Source organism: Trichechus manatus, unplaced genomic scaffold (assembly GCF_000243295.1).
Source record: "Trichechus manatus latirostris isolate Lorelei unplaced genomic scaffold, TriManLat1.0 scaffold00064, whole genome shotgun sequence".
NCBI lineage: Eukaryota > Metazoa > Chordata > Mammalia > Sirenia > Trichechidae > Trichechus > Trichechus manatus.
Window position 1 is genome coordinate 12,454,828 of NW_004444000.1, and position 17,057 is coordinate 12,471,884.

Genomic DNA, 17,057 nt, shown 5'->3' on the forward strand with positions numbered 1-17,057 from the left:
ACCTGTGGGTCACGGACACGGGCCTGCGGGAGCCTCCAGCCTCTCCCCCGACCTGTGGGTCACGGACACGGGCCTGCAGGAGCCTCCAGCCTCTCCCCCGACCTGTGGGTCATGGGCACGAGCCTGCAGGAGCCTCCAGCCTGTCGCCTAACCTACAGATTTTGGGCTTGCCAGCCTGACAACTGGACGAGCCAATTCCTTAAATTCCATCAATCACTCTCCCTCTCTCTATACACATATACAGATAGTCCTCAGCTTATGACGTATTTGAGTTACGATGAACCACACTTACAACCGTCAGTGTATCCAGAACGCGGCATTTTCCTGGGAGGAAGCTACACGAAAATGCATGCAGAGAACATGGAAAAAATTGCTGAGTTATGCGAACACGCTCCAAGCATGTGATCAGGATAATATGATGGAAGAGATCGGTGGAAAAATCGTCCATATGGCAAGAATGCTGAATTTAGAACTTGACGTCACTGATGTGGAACAGCTCACAGATCACAAACAAGGGGAACCGACAGGTCAGGACGTGATGGATTTTGAAGAAGAAAAAAATGCCGAAGAAGAAATAAATAATGAGGAAGAAGAAGGAAAGAAGCTGTCAAAAAAATTTCACAGTGAAAGGATTGGCTGAAGTTTTTTCTAAACTAAATCAGGGGCTTCAGTTGCTTGAAAATATGGACCCAAACGCTGATTGCTTTGCTAAAGTCGACAGGCAGATTTGGGAAGCAGTAAGATGTCACCACAAAACGTAGGAAGAAAAAAGAAAAGGGCCACACAGACAACTGTCACTGATTTCTGACTAGAAACCCCATCCCCATTCCCAGGGATAATCCAGATGATCCAGAACCTTCCACAAGTGGAGCTTTACTGTAACTGACAAAATGCCAAGGTCGTCCAACTCTCCATTGGTGGAGTCAATTTTTATGCTTTGTGTACGTAGATATTAAAATATATTTGTAAGTTTACATGTAATCTTGCCAACCCCCAAAGACAAACAAAGATCAGATTTATAAAGATAATAATAAAAAGCTATAATAATGAAAACTAAAAAAAAATAAAAAATTGAGGTACTCAACTTACATCAGAACCAACTTACGACGGAGTTGTCAGAAGGGAACCCCATCGTTAAGTCAGGGACTATGTATATTATCTCTCGCTGGTTCTGTTTCTCTAGAGAATCATAACTAAGATGGAGCCCAACGAGACTTGGTTTCATCTCCCATCCCAGCTCTACCACTAACTAGCTGTCCGTTGGGTAAACTCTTCCATCTCTCTAAGCTGTGGTTTCCTCCTTTGTAAAAGAGGGCTGGAGTATCTACATATGAGAGTTGTGGCGAGGATTTTAGGTGAGAAAATGCACGTGACAGCACCCAGCACAGAGCCCAGCACGGAGGAGGCACCTTGAGGGCAGAGGAAGGTGCCTGGAAAGCTCCAGAATGAGGACAGTTTGTGGGATGACGGTTTCCAGGAGGAGGCAAGACCGACCGGGGAAGGCAGAAAGCGGGTGGTGCTAGTCTGGGAGGCTTGTGGTCACCAGGAAAGAGACGATGACAGAGCAGTATTGCTCTCCTGCCAGGCACTGTTCTGAGTCCCGTCTGTGCATGAACGCTTGCGACAATCCTGTTCTAGAATTCCAGTTTGCAGGTGAGGGAAAAGCAGGTACGAGACAGTCCACACAACGTGCTGGACGCAAACCCAGTGAGTCTGGCTCCAGAGCCACATCCGTGCCCCTGCGTCCTGCCTGCTGGGAAGAGGAGGTGTCTGGGAGAGGAAGAAGATCTGATCCATGGGAAGTCTGAAAACCGGAAGCCCAGATGAGGAAGGGAGAACAAGGGACCAAGATTCCTAACAGCCACAGAGGGCGGCGAGCGGGAGGGGCACCATGTGACAGCGAGCCTGTGAGAGCCTGCATGCCCTGCTGGTGACAGGGCTGTGGGGGCGCTGACCACACCTCCAGAATCTCTGGTCGTGACCTCCTTGCAGTTGGTGACGCTGACAACCCCCCACCGGGCTCTCTACCCCCCTGGTCTCCTTGCACTCTCCGCTTGGGTCTCTATTTCTGCTCCCTCTCCTGGGGGGCCACCTCGTCCCCGCCCCCCAGATGTCCCCGCCCCCAGACGTCCCCACCCCCCAGACGTCCACGCCCCCCAGACATCCACGCCCCCCAGACACCCACACCCGCCAGACGTCCATGCCTTCTAGACGTCCACACCCCCCCAGACACCCTAGCTCTGCACACACTCCCTGCCCTTCCCCTTGGGCCCCTGTTCTGAGCAACAGCAGTAGGTCTGATCTCTAATAACCTCTCCCACCTTCCACACCCACCCTACGAGGGAGATGCTGTCACTGTCGTTTTCCAGACTAGGAAACTGGGGGTAGAGGGTAAGGACATGGCCCCACTGCCTGCAGGTGGAAGAACGAGAACCCAAAGCCACTGCCTGCTCTGATGACGCCAGCGCTCCACAGCCGTGCAGCCTGCTGCCTTTCGGGCATTTTCACTTGAAAGTCACAAGGACTTCACATCTGAGCAGCCCAGTAGCGAAGCCGGCTGACAGCACAGACACCAGGCCCAGGCTGCCTGCCTTGAGTCCCGGCCCTTAAAGGGCTGTTGAGAAAAATTCAATCGGGCCGGCACACGGAGAGGCTTACGCTGTTCTCCCTACATAGCAAACAAAACAAAAAACTGTTGCAGTCGAGTCGATTCTGACTCTTAGTGACCCTATAGGACAGAGTAGAACTGCCCCCGACAGGGTTTCCAAAGAGGGCCTGGTGGATTCAAACTGTCGACCTTTTGGGTAGCTCTTTGTAGCTTCTAACCACTGCGCCACCAGGGCTCCTGGCATATGGGAACTGCTTAATAAGCACCAAACTGAATGCATTGTCTTCTATGTAAGGCACTCCACCATCCTTGTTCCCTCCCTGGTGAATGACTGTCAGCCCACATGTCCACCTTCCCTATAGACTGTGAGGACACTCAGTGTTCCCTTTATCTTGATGATTGTCTGGAGCCTAGCACAGGGCCTGAAACACAGCAGCTGCTCAATAAACATCAGAACTGCTGCCGGCTGAGCAGAGTGCTTGTAAACTTGATAGAAATAGCCAAGAGAGAATGTGTGAATGCTCATGTCAGTCAGCACTTGTAAGAGTAGTGGGATGACTGTTGTATTATTTCCTAAGTGGAATGGTGTATAATAAGGTATATGTACAACTCACACCAACTATATACTAAAGGCTTCCTCTCTTGGATCCCATATACATGTAACCGGCACAACACAGCCTATACTCTAGAAGATTCCTCTAGGCCTCTGAACAGCAGAAGCTATTTAGGAAGACAGAGTCATACGTCCTTTGGCCACACAGAGGACAGAACAAGGGCTAGAAAAAAATGGTGGTGGTTGTTAGCTGCTGTTGAGTTGGCCCTGACTAATGGTGACCCCATGGACAACAGAACGAAATGCTGCCCGATCCTGCGTCATCCCTATGATTGGTTACAAATCCACTGAGTTTTCACGGGCTGATTTTTGGAAATAGATGGCCAGGCCTTTCTTCCTAGTCCATCTGAGTCTGGAAGCTCTGCTGAAACCTGCTCAGCATCATAGACACACGCAGCACTCCACTGACAGATGGGTGGTGGCTGCGCATGGGGTGCACCGGCCAAGTATCGAACCCAGGTCTCCCACGTGGAAGGCGAGCATTCTACCACTGAACCACCACCGTCCCCTAAGCCAGAGGAACCTCGTGCCAACACCGCACAGGGGACCATGGCTAACCCCTTGGCTGGGTCTCACCCGCTGGGAGGGCGGGCTGTCAAGCATTCCCGCAGGCCCTGTCAACCTCGTTTTCCTCACTCCTCCCAAGTACAACTCACCTTGCAGTGCCCTCACACCCAGAGCACCCTCCTTTGTCCGGGGCCAGTGAGAAACGGCCGCGATTCCCTCTGAGAACACTATGCCACGGTAACATGAGTCTTGGGGAGAGTCAGTGAGAAAGGCTCAAAGAGAACAAGAGTGAGCAATAAAGAGACAGAGACAGTGAATGCCAGTGAGGGAGCAACAAAAGACTCATGAATAAGCATCAGTCACATTGAATTCTGAGGATCCACACTCGGCCAGTTCCAGGCAGAGGCTCTGGGCCCAAGGAGAAGTCAGGATCTCTTGGCTAAATGGCCTTGCAGCTGCCTGAAGACACTGTGAAGACCCTGCACACGTGGCCCTGGGAGAAGGTGATGGGTGATGGGCACAAGCCCCCAGGGCAGTAGGATCCACCTCTCTGTGGAATGAATGGCAAGGGGGAGGATGTTTCACTGAGACTCAGCTCCTGGAGGCTGGCCGGCTGCAGGCAGAAATGTCTGGACTGGGTGGGCCTAACCCACACTGGTCCTTACCCACTCTCAGACCCACAGAGAGGCCACAGTCATCCGGAGACCACTCACAGCTTCCAGACTAAGATGGAACAGGCAGAAAGGCCTGGGGATCTACTTCCAAAAATCAACGAATGAACATTCTGTGGATCACAATGGTCCAATCTGTAACCTACTGTGGGGATGGTGCAGGACTGGGCAGATCCACTGTGCCTAGGGCTGCCATGACTTGGGGCCGACTGACTGCCAACAACATTGGATACAAATTCTTACTACCAACTGAATTGCTCGAGATCCCTCAGAGAGCCTCCTGGGGTGGGGCCCAAGGCCAAGGTCAATTCCCATCATCCAGGAAGCCTCTGGCCACCCTGTACCAAACAGCAGACACCCTACCCAGGACTTTGTCCACTTATCTTGTTCACATTTCTCCCCACCAATGACGTCTCACATATTATATGGTTACTTGTACAACTGTAGGTGCCCTGGTAGCACAGTGGTTAAAGCACTCAACTGCTAACTGAAAGGCCAGTGGTTTGAACCCACCAGCCGCTCCTTGGACACCCTATGGGGCACTTCTACTCTGTCCTATAGGGTCGCTATGAGTTGGAATCAACTCGATGGCAGTGGGTTTTAAAAAAAAAAAAATACATCTGTGTGCTCCCCCACACAAGGATGCACCAACATGAAGGCAGGACCTGTCCGCTTTGTTTCTGCAGCAGCCCCACTGCCTGCCGCAGCACCTGACCCTTGGTGAGCCCCCCACGGGGACCTGTAAAAGGATAAGCAGGCCACGGTCGCCGTCCCCCATGTCTGGCTCCCCTGGGGCGAACAGGCACCTGGATGCTGAGGCTCTGGGCCGCCAGGTAGGGCAAGGTAATATTCTTATAATCCTCTCCTGTCTCTCGGATCAGCTGGAGGTCCTGGCGCAGGTACTTCTGCAGGTGTTTCTCTGTGGCAGGGTAAACCACGGTGGTCTTCACGTCTGTAAAGAAGCAACACAGCCCGTGACTGGAAAGGGAAACGCACCCTCTGCACTGTGTCCCACTCTCACCCCACAGGCCCTCCCCGTGCTCAACTGTGATTCCATAACGCGAGAAGGAAAGGAAGAAGAGGTTCTGTTCACCCGCAATCCACTCCCGTGAGGCACCTGGTGTCATGAAATTCACGAGTGGAGCCACACTCATAGCCTGGCAAACACAAGGCTACACTGATGGCTCCCTGGGTCCCTCGTCACCCTAGGTCCAGCCCTGCTCCTCCATCTACAGGCACAGGAGTGAGGAGGAAACAAGAGGTTCTAACTCTTCCAGGGTCCTCTCCAAACTTCTAGCTATGTGGCTTCCTGGGCGCAAGGCTGAAACACTGATATACAGCCAAGTGGCGCAGTCGTTAAGAGCTACAGCTGCTCCTTGGAAACCAGATGGGACAGTTCTATTCTGTCCTATAGGGTCACTATGAGTTGGAATCGCAACAAGGGGAAGAGCGTGTTGATGAGGAGTCCCTGATGGTACAAACGGTTATCACGCCTGGCTGCTAACCAAAAGGCTGGTGGGTCAAGGTCACCCAGAGGTGCCTCCAAAGGAAGGCCTGGCAAACTATATCTGAAAGATCACAGCCACTGAAAACCCTACGGATAGACGTGGCTGTGGCAGCATGCTTGTCTGTTTTCCCACTCTTGCCTATTCTGTAATATTCTTTGGACTTGGGCAGACATGGCTGTGAAAACCCTGTGGAGCACAGTTCTACTCTGACACACGCGGGGCCATGAAGAAAGAGTTGGAGTCGACTATGCAGTTTTTTTTTTTTTAGCCTTAATGAGGGACAGCTCAGCATAGAACAGTGGCTAAATGCATCGACTCTGAATCTAACTGCCCCGTCTGTCAAATGAGGGTAATATTAGCTCCTACTTCATAGGGCTGGGAGAGCTAAGCAAGCTCGTACCTGTAAACCACTCAGAACAATGTCTGGCACCCGGGGAATCCTACATCAGCGCCGGCTATTTTTAAGCCAGGGTTCATCAACATTTTGGGTGAGAGAATTCTGTGTTGTGAGTGCTGACTTTGTGTACTGCAGGAAGCTTAGCAGCATCCTTGGCCTCCACCCCACCCCACCCTCGTTATAACAACAAAAAATGTCTCCAAACAATGACAAATGGCCCTTCGGGGCAAAACTGCCCCCGGATGAGAACCACCGTTTTATTCAGAAGGAAATCTTAGTTTTCCTAAATAGACTCTAAGCTTAAGGCCCTGGTCTAAAACCACTTGTTTTTTTTTTTTTTAATTAATTAATTAATTAATTAATTTTTTTATTGTACTTCAGGTGAAGGCTTACAGAACAAATAGTTTCTCATGAAACTGAAGTACACATGTTGTTTTATGACATTGGTTAACAACCCCACAACACATCAACCCTCTAACTTCTCAACCTTTCTTTTTTTTGGTGAAAGTATACATAGCCAAAGATACACCATTTCAAAAATTTCTACGTGCACAGTTCAGTGACATTGACTACGCTCTTCCAATTGTGCTGTTATTCTCACTTAAGATGAAGGCTTACAGAACAAAATAGTTTCTCATTTAACAGTTACTACAAATGTTGGCCTATGACAATGGTTAACAATCTCACAACACATTAACAATATCCTTACTCAACCTTGGGATCCCTATCACCAGCTTCCTTGTCCCCTTCTGCCTTCTGGCCCTTGTCACTGGACTCCTGTACCTTGTTAGTCTCATTTGGTTTTACGGGGCTGTCCACTCCCAGGCTGAATGGTGAACCTCGGAGGTAACTTCACCCCTGAGCTAAAAGGGTGTCTGGGGGCCACACTCGGGGTTTCTCCAGTCTCCTTTAGGCCAGTAAATCTGGTCTTTTTTTGTGGGTTAGAATTATGCTCTACATCCTTCTCCAGCTCTGTCCAGAACCCTCTGCTGTGATCCCAGTCAGAGCAGTCAGTGGTGGTAGCCGGGCACCATCTAGCTGTACTGGACTCAGTCCGGTGGAGGCCTTGGTAGCTGTGGACAGTTAGTTCTTCGGACTAATCTTTTCCTTGTATCCTGTTCTCTTCATTCTCCCTTGCTCCCGAAGGGATGAGACCAGTGGAGTATCTTAGATGGCCGCTCACAGGCTTTTATGACCCCAGACACTACTCACCAAGGTAGAATGTAGAGCACTGTCTTTATAAGCTGTGTCATGCCAATTAAGCTAGATGTTCCCTGAGACCATGGTCCCCAGAGCCCTCCGCCCAGCAATTCAGTCCCTCAGGGAGTTTGGATGTGTCTATGGGGCTTCCATGACCTTTCCTTGTACAAGTTGTGCTAGTTTCTCCTGTATTGTGTACTGTCTCACCCTTCACCCAAGATTACCACTTATCTATTATCTATTTAGTATTCCCCCCCACCCCTCCCACCCCTGATAACCAACAAAGATTGTTACATTTTGTGTGTGAACTTTTTCATAGGTAAAACCAGTTGTTTCTGGTTAAGTCCTTTTCCTTGTCTCTAACATCTTCCACAAGTGCTATCACTACTCTACTGTTTTTATACCATGTTTCAACAAAGGTTTCAAAGGTGGGAAGGAAAAACAGTATTTCAAAATCCTCTGGGATTGTTTCTCAAAAGCCCCACTTCTCCCCAGGCCCCTTGCTGTAGATTCAGACATATTCTACAGGAAACCCAAGAGAGTAGACCCAGCAGGTACATTCTAATACCCCAGGAAACCATCATTCTTGCCCACATATCCCGACACCCAGCGAAGAGCCACCACCCTATGCTTCCACATTTGGACTTGGGAAGGACGAGGTCTCGACCCCCATCTCAAAGGAGATAAAAGAGGTTCACAGGCGTTAGGGATTGAATTGTGCCCCCCTCATATGCTGGAACCCTAATGTCCATGTGATCCCATTTGGGACAGGGTATTCTTTGTTATGTTAATGAGGTGATAGCCGTATAGGGTGTGTCTTAAACCTTATCATTTTTGAGACATCAAAAGAGCAGATTACACACGTACAAAAACAAAAACCCGTTGCCCTCAAGTCGATCTGGACTCAGAGGGACCCTACAGGACAAAGTGGAACTGCTCTAGAAGGTTTCCGTGGCTGTAATCTTTATAGAAGCAGACTGCCACATCTTTCTCTCATGGAGCAGCTGGTGGGTTCGAACACCGACCTTTTGGTTAGCAGCCGAGTGCTTAACCACTGCGCCACCAGGGCTCCTCTATACATCTGTTCACCATTTCTTGAGGTGTTAAAGTGTACTTGCTGGGCTTCTACTCTCTCGGGTTTTCCTGTTCATTGCAGCACTGTTCACGATAGCCAACAGGTGGAAACAACCTAAATGTCCATCAGTGGGTGAAGAGATAGACAAAACGTGGTACATATACACAATGGAACACTACTCAGCCATAAAGAGAAATTAAGTCCTGATACATGCTACCACATGGATGAACCTTGAGAACATTATACAGAGTGAAATACGTCAATCACAAAAGGACAAATATGGTATGATCTCACTTAAATAAAATAACAAGAAGAGGCAAATGTATTTTTTGCCGTTGTTGTTAGGTGCCATCAAGTTGGTTCTGACTCATAGTGACCCCACGTACAACAGAATGAAACACCGCCTGGTCCTGCACCATCCTCACAATCGTTGTTATGCTTGAGCCCATTGTTGCAGCCACTGTGTCAGTCCATCTCATTGAGGCTCTTCCTTTTTTTCGCTGACCCTCTACTTTACCAAGCATGATGTCCTTCTCCAGGGACTGGTCCCTCCTGACAATATGTTCAAAGGATGTGAGATAAAGTTTCGCCATTCTCGCTTCTAAGGAGCATTCTGGTTGTATGTCTTCCAAAACAGATTTGTTCGTTCTTCTGCCAGTCCATGGTTTATTCAATATTCTTTGCCAACACCATAATTCAAAGGTGTCAATTCTCCTTCAGTCTTCCTTATTCATTGTCCAGCTTTCTCATGCATATGAGGCGATTGAAAACACCATGGCTTGGGTCAGGCACATCTTAGTCCTCAAGGTGACATCTTTGCTTTTCAACACTTTAAAGAGGTCTGTTGCAGGAAATTTGCCCAAAGCAATTACATCGTTTGATTTCTTGACTGCTGCTTCCATGGGCATTGATTGTGGATCTGAGTAAAATGAAATCCTTGACAACTTCAATATTTTCTGTTTATCATGATGTTGCTTATTGGCCCATCTGTGAGGATTTCTGTTTTCTTTATATCGAGGTGTAATCCATATTGAAGGCTGTTGTTGCAGCGGCGACGGTAATCGGGATGGCGAAGACAGTAACCAACTGCACAACTCTTACAGAGAAGTGGGGCCAGGAGGGTCACTCTGAGGAGTCGACCCCCGCTTCAGTCCCAGGAGTTTATCTTATAGTCAATACAGCAAGCAGTAAAGCAATTAACAGAACAATGGGTTTAGGGTGAGTAATAATAAGTTTCGGGCAAGGGAGAAGGAATTCAGGTAAACAAGCCAATCAGTAACAGGGCAATAGCTTTGGGAAAACAAGTCGTGTCTAATCTCATTCTTATCGCTGACAAGTCTCCAACATGTCGTATACAGCATAGAGGCCTGTGGGGGCTGCAGGTGTCAACAGTGCAGCCATGTTTAAATGGCATACATCCCACAGGCTGTGGTCTTTGATCTTCATCAGTAAGTGCTTCAAGTCCTCTTCCCTGTCAGCAAGCAAGGTTGTGTCATCTGCATATCACAGGTTGTTGATAAGTCTTCCTCCAATCCTGACGCCACATTCTTCTTCATATAGTCCAGCTTCTCAGATTATTTGCTTAGCATACAGACTGAATAAATACAGTGAAAGGATACAACCGCAAGGTACACGTTTTCTGATTTTAAACCACACAGTATCCTCTTGTTCTGTTCCACCGACTGCCTCTTGATCTATGTACAGGCTCCTCATGAGCACAATTAAGTGCTCTGAAATTCCCATTCTTCGCAGTGTTATCCATAATTTGTTATGATCCATAGTCAAATGTCTTTGCATAGTCAATAAAACACAGGTAAACATCTTTCTGGTATTCTCTGCTTTCAGTCAAGATCCATCTGGCATCAGCAATGATATCCCTCGTTCCACGTCCTCTTCTGAATCCGGCTTGAATTTCTGGCAGTTCCCTGTCGATGTACTGCTGCAACTGTTTTTGAATTATCCTTAGCAAAATTTTACTTGTGTGTGATATTAATGATATTATTGTTCCATAATTTCCATAATCTGTTGGATCACTTTTCTTTGGAATGGGCACAAATATGGATCTTTTCTAGTCGGTTGGCCAGGTAGTTATCTTTCAAATTTCTTGGCATAGACTAGTGAGCGCTTCCAGAGTTGCATCCGTTTGCTGAGACATCTCGATTGGTAAATGTATTGAAATCAACATTCATTAGTGGTTACCAGGGATGGGAGGGAGAGGGATGGGAAAAACACTGTTTGGGAAGCCGTGGGTTTATGTTTATGGTGATGGAAAAGTTGCCAACAATAGCTGATGACTGTACAACGCAAGTAATGAAACTATTTTGCAAATAAATCGTACACCTGAAAAATGTCGAATTGGCAAATGTTGTGTTATAGACATACATCTTACAACAATAAAAAAAATTTAAATATAAAACAAAAAAGAGCAGATTAGGCACAGGGAAGAGTGAACACAAACCAGGGTAAGACAGAAGCACATGTGAGGATCACCAAGGAAGTGAGACAAGGATCTTCCCCTCGGCGCTGATGGAGAGAGAACCTTCCCCTAGAGCCAGTGCCCTGAATTCGGACTTCTAGCCCCCTAAACTGTGAGAAAATAAATTTACGTCCTTTGGAGCCACCCATCTGTGGTATTTCTATTATAGCAGCACTAAGAAACTAAGACACCAGGGGTTCAAAGACGCTGTGAGATGTGGCAGTGGCAAGGCCGGGACCTAGGTCTTCTTAACTAGAATTCAGCTCTCTTTCAACACAGCGGCCTCCCCAGAGGCCTGCTATCCTCTTCCAGTGGCCCAGTGGGGACTGTGGCTGCTGAAGAGGGTGACATACCACACACATGGCTTCTGGTGAGCAGCAAGCCCTCCCAGTACCTCGTCCCTGGGAAGCAGAAGAGCCTGATGCAAAGCCACAAACCCTGGAGTTAGCAGCACATACCTGAGGTGGGCACACAGCTCTCGCTTGACTAGCTGTGTGGCCATGGGCTTGTCACTGAACCTCTTAGAGTTTCAACTGGCCCATCTGTTAAGGTCTGGCAATAAAATCTGCCCCACAGCACTGTGACCGACATTAAACAAGATGTATCATCTGGGCCAGTGGAGGTGCTAATGTCACCCCAGTTCCGGGGCCTCCCTGGATCTGACTTAGCTGGGAAAGGAGGCATGGAGGCCTCCTCACAACCCATCAGCAAAAAGCAGCTCCTCGCTTCTCACCCTCGTTGCCCTCTAACAGCCCAGGGTCACAGACCAGGAGTCAGAGGTCAAGGACACCAAGATCTCAAGAGGCACGAGACTGCCTGAAATAGATGGAACGGTACCACTCTGGCCCTTGCGGTGGGCCCCAGGAAACTCCCGTGATATCTGCAGTGTGGCTTGCTGGATAAGAACAAGATTCTGGAGCTAGTCGGCCCAAGTTCAAATCCAGGCTTTGCACGAGCTGCATGGGCTCGGGTAAGTGACCACACCTTTCTGTTGCTTCGGCTTCCCCCGCATAACCTGGAGATGGTAACAGCACCAAACTTCCAGGGCTGCTGACAGAATTAAACGAGTCAGCAGATGGAAAGCTCTTAGAAAGTACCTCGCACACAGAACAGCACTCATGAATGCTAGCTTTCATTCTGGTTATTGTTACCCTTACTTCAGTTGCCTGCGCTGGGCGGTAGGGAGAAAGGCCGTTAGCAGTGGAATTCCCTGGGAGTAAGGGCAGAGGGGCTGGGAACAGAGACAGAGCTGATGCTGGGGGACAGCCGAGCTCTGCTGGCAGTGGAGGCACAGCCCAAGGCGTGAATGCTGGGGTTCCTGGCTGCTCCACAGCACAAAGCCACTGGGCCTCCCAGCATGCCCTGGTCTGCCAAGGCTTGTCAGACGTCTGCTCCAGCCACCCAGGCTGCTGGGGAAAACAGCCCACTCACCCAGCCAGTACCCCCACCTCCCACCCTCAGAGCAGAACACTGGCGGGGAAATAAAAGGGTATTTTCCACCTGCGTACTTCTGCCAACCTTCTTCCTTTCCTAAGAAACTCCTGTGTGAACGCAGAAACCCCATGCTGCCAGTCTCAGAGGCCCTCAGAGCCAGTCATTCCTCACGGGTCCGCTTCTCTCAGACCAGCTGGGGCGGCTGGCCTCACAGTGGGGGCTGGCTGAATTCCGTGCTCTCCTGAGGGGCGGCTACTCAGAAGGCCCTAAGTGGAGGCCCACTGGAGGGGACACACCCTCCAAGCCCTGAACCCTTCACCACCGCCGGGCAGGGTCTACCAGGTCCTCTGTGGTCTGCCCTGGCCACTCGCCAACCTCACTTACCACCATCATCCCCACTGCTGTCCCCACACCCGCCACACTGAGCTCCTACTGACCAGCGACCCACACCAAGCACGTCCCCGTGTTCAGGCCTCTGCACAGGCCGTCCCTCTGCCTGACAGACTGTTTTACCCGAGAACTACCTGGCTGCTCCCACACTCACCCAGGTCTCTACTTCAGGGCCAGCTCCCCAGAGCTGACAGCCTGGCTAGAAAAATCTCCCCTTAGTCCCTGGGTGGTGCAAACAATGTGCTCTCAGCTACTAACCGAAAGCTTGGCAGTTCAACCCACCCCGGAGCACCATGGAAGAAAGATGAAAGAAAGTCCTGGCAATATGCTTCTGTAATGGTAACAGCCAAGAAAACCCCACGGAACTCAGTTCTACTCTGTAACACATGGGGCTGCCGTGAGTTGGAATCAGCTTGATGGCAATGTGGTTTTTTTTTTTTAATTTTTTTATTGTACTTAAGATGAAGGTTTACAGAACAATTTCTCATTAAACAGCACACAAATTGTTTTATGACAGCGGTTACCAACGCCATGATGTGTCAACACTCTCCCTTCTTGACCTTGGGCTCTCTGTTACCAGCTTTCCTGTCCCCTCCTACCTTCTAGTCCTTGTCCCTGGGCTGTTGTGCCCCTTTAGTCTAGTTTTGTTTTACGGGGCTGTCTAATCTTTGGCTGAACAGTGTACCTCGGGAGTGACTTCATTACTGAGCTACAAGGGTGTGTGGGGCCATACTCTTGGGGTTTTTCCAGTCTGTGTCAGGCCAGTAAGTCTGGTCTTTTATTGTGAGTTTGAATTTTGTTCTGCATTTTCCTCCAGGCAATGTGTTTTGTACCTCCTCACCCTCTATCTCCTTCACCAACTTTCTTTGTTCCTCACTTCTCACGAGCAGACAATAGAGCACAGATTTATTTATTTTTAATTTAAAATGATCACACCACTCATGCTGGGCAGCCATCACCTTTATCTGTCACCAAATTTTCCATCCCCATCAACAGATACTCACTGTTGCCTAAACAACGATACAGATTTATTTTCATTTCTTTATTGTCTGACTCCATCACCAGAACATACGTTCCAGGAGGGCAGGGATTTTGTCTGTTTCTTGACTGTTTCATCCCCAGCACCCGGAAGAGGAAGAGCGCCTGGCAGACACCAAGCACTCAACAAATTCTTACTGAACAAGTGAATGAATGAATCTGGCCTTTTCAGCCTTCATCCCAGCGAGGGCATTTTTGCCCCAAATGGAATAAAGCCTCTCTGATAAAAATCAAGGTGCTTCTCAATGCCGCTTCTCCTCGGCGGCAGAAAGGGAGCGTTGGTGTTTACCTAAATGCCAATCAAGATGTTGACCTGCAGCTGAACTTCAGGAGGGGTCTGGTCAAGAGTCAACGCCCAATAAATGCTCGGACCATCTCGTGAAAACATGTCAGGGAACAGGATGTTCTTGAACAGTCTCAAAAACCTCCCCAGGCCCCCGCCCCAAGATTAGGTATTAACTACAAAGGGAAACACGTACCTTTACAGTGAGAACTCGTGGGCTACCTGGTGATCAGCATGAGCATCACCGCTGAGGGGCCACAGTGGCTTCAGCTGCCTCCACATGGGATGTGCTGTGGCATTCTGGCCAAAAGCACATAACCAAATCTAATCATGAGGAAATGTCAGCAATCAGAAATCCAGGGACCTGCTACCAAGCAAGTGGCCTGAACTCTTCAAAAGTGTCAATGTTACGAAAGACAAAGAAAGGCTGAGGGACTGTACCAGGTTGAAGAAGACTAAAGAGACATGGGAGTGCCTGGGTGGTGCAGAGGGTTACCATGCTCAGCTGCTAACCCAGAGGCTGGAGATTCAGCGCTTTTAAGGAGCAGCTGGTGGATTCGAACTGCCGACCTTTTGGTCACAGCCGAGCTCTTAACCACTGCTCCAGTTCATTTAAGCAGCTGCCCACAGCCCACAGTACTGAGGGTGGGGCCAGCCGCCTGGCTCTGGGGCTGCACTGGACCCCCACCACCACAGAGCCCAGCCCACCATGCCCGCCCTGAGGCTGACAGTGGAGGCGGGACTCTGTCGGGGTTCTCTCTGCCAACCCCCGTTTAGCAAGTTTATTTGAGGGACCGTCTGCTCAGGATGAGCAATACCTGGCAACTCCTCTACCCAAAAGCTTTTCCCCGAGGGCTCCCAGCCCTGTCTTCCTGTGGGCGCCCTTTAAAAAGTAGCCACAGACGATCGTAAACTGCTCAAAAACCCAGCCCTTGAAAACGTTCACAATGCATTAATAGGACTTCCTGACGTTCTTTACAACACATTCCTACCTATCATGCTTCCTTAATTTTCATTTTTATATTTTATTCAGGCTGTACATGCAGTAGAATGAAGCTTGTTTTGAAAACAAGTTTTCCATTCCTCCTCACTCCTGGAAGGCGCCGCCTTCAATTCCTCGAGCCAGTTCTTTGGTTTTGTACTTTCATAGTCCTAAATTATAAATATTTTTATACACCATGCCTCTTTGACTTTTCAGTTTTACTATCGTTTATTAACCACCCATGATGGAAGGTAAGAATTTAGCTCTTTTTTTATGGGCCCTCCACCAAAGAGTGCATGGGCGCACTCGTACACAAACTTCCTAACCCACATCCTCGTGACACACCCATATCACGGTTTTGGCTAAATAGGCATTCCGAGCTGCCGCTATTCAGATGCTGACAGTGCTATCCACGGCTGAAGCACACGCTATGGTTATTTTTTCTTCTCAGTACAATTTTTGGTGTGGAGTTAGTAACTATTTTATGGACTTATTTTTCTATAACTGTCACTGATTTACCTTGTTTATGTAAATCTCCCCTCAATATGGTAAAACTCAGCAGGTCCACTAGCAATGTGTCTTCCCGGAGTCTCTACCTGCCCCAGCTGGTGCCTGGACCCAGCTGTCCCCTGGGATCTCCAGGCACTATCATCCTAGTGACACCCTTAGCCTTTCTCTTGTGCTGGGTACCTTGTTTTTTGGATTCCTTATCTCCCTCTCTCGTGATTTATGTCCTTATTTTGCCAAAGCAGTGATTCTCAAACTCCAGCAAGCATCAGAACCACCTGATTCAGAAGGGCCGGGGTTGGGCCCAAGACTGTGCATTCCTGACAAGTTCCCAGGGATGCCGCCTGCTGCTTCTGGTGCAGGGACCACACATCAAGAACCACTGGCCTAAGGCATAAACGCAAGTCGCTTCCCGAGATATGATGCATGGGAGAAATTGTGAGACTTGGCACATCTCAAAAGGTCTTTGTTGCACTGTCATACTTAATTACGAGTTTGACTAAAGAATTCTAGGATGGAAAGCAACGATTCAAAATCGGAAAGCACTGCTTGTCTCAGTCATCTAGTGCTGCTCCAACAGAAGTACCACAAAGGGATGGTTTTAACAGAGAGAAATTTATTGTCTTCACAGTCCAGTAGGCTCCAAGTCCAAATTCAGGGCATCAGCTCCAGGAAAAGGCTCTCTCTCTCTGTCGGCTCTGGAGAAAGGTCCTTGTGATGCCTCAGTCTTTCCTTGGTCTGGGAGCATCTCAGCACAGGAACCTCAGGTCCAAAGGACACGCTCTGCTCCCAGCACTGCTTTCTTGGTGGTGTGAGGTTCCCATGTGTTTCTGCTCACTTCTGTCTTTTATATCTCAAAAGAGACTGCATTAAGATGCTAATCTTGTCAACCTCATCAGTATAACCTCATCACAGTGATAGAATTTATAACACACGAAGAGATCACGTATAATCTCATCATAGTGGTAGAGTTTACAACACATAAGGAAATCACATCAGATAACACAATCATACAATACTGGGAATCATGACCTAGCCAAGTTGCTACCCACATTTTTTGGGGGACACAATTCAATCTATGACAACTGCTCTATGATTTTCTAAATTGCAATGCTGCTGCCGAGAAGATCCCGATTCCTAGTCCTTTGTATGTGACCAATATCTGGATGCTTGGTAAGCTCTTCAGTCTGGAAAATCATGTTCTTCAGTTCTGGGAAACTGTCTTGATTTATATCTTTGATGATTCCCCTGCCGCCCCTATTTTCTCAGTCCTTTCTTTCTGGAACACCCATTATTTAAATATTCGGCCCCTTGGATTCATCCTCCAGTTTTCTTATCTTTGATGATTCCCCCTGCCGCCCCCATTTT

General features: G+C 48.7%; 1 protein-coding gene across 1 annotated transcript in view; it reads right to left on the reverse strand.

The window, feature by feature from the left end:
- The window catches only part of DCPS (decapping enzyme, scavenger), a 76,852-nt gene that overhangs the window by 9,651 nt on the left and 50,144 nt on the right, over nucleotides 1–17,057 (reverse strand). The window contains exon 3 of the mRNA XM_004379340.2: nucleotides 5,206–5,351. Coding sequence (XP_004379397.2) covers nucleotides 5,206–5,351 — 146 coding nt within the window. The remainder of the gene's footprint in view (nucleotides 1–5,205; nucleotides 5,352–17,057) is intronic.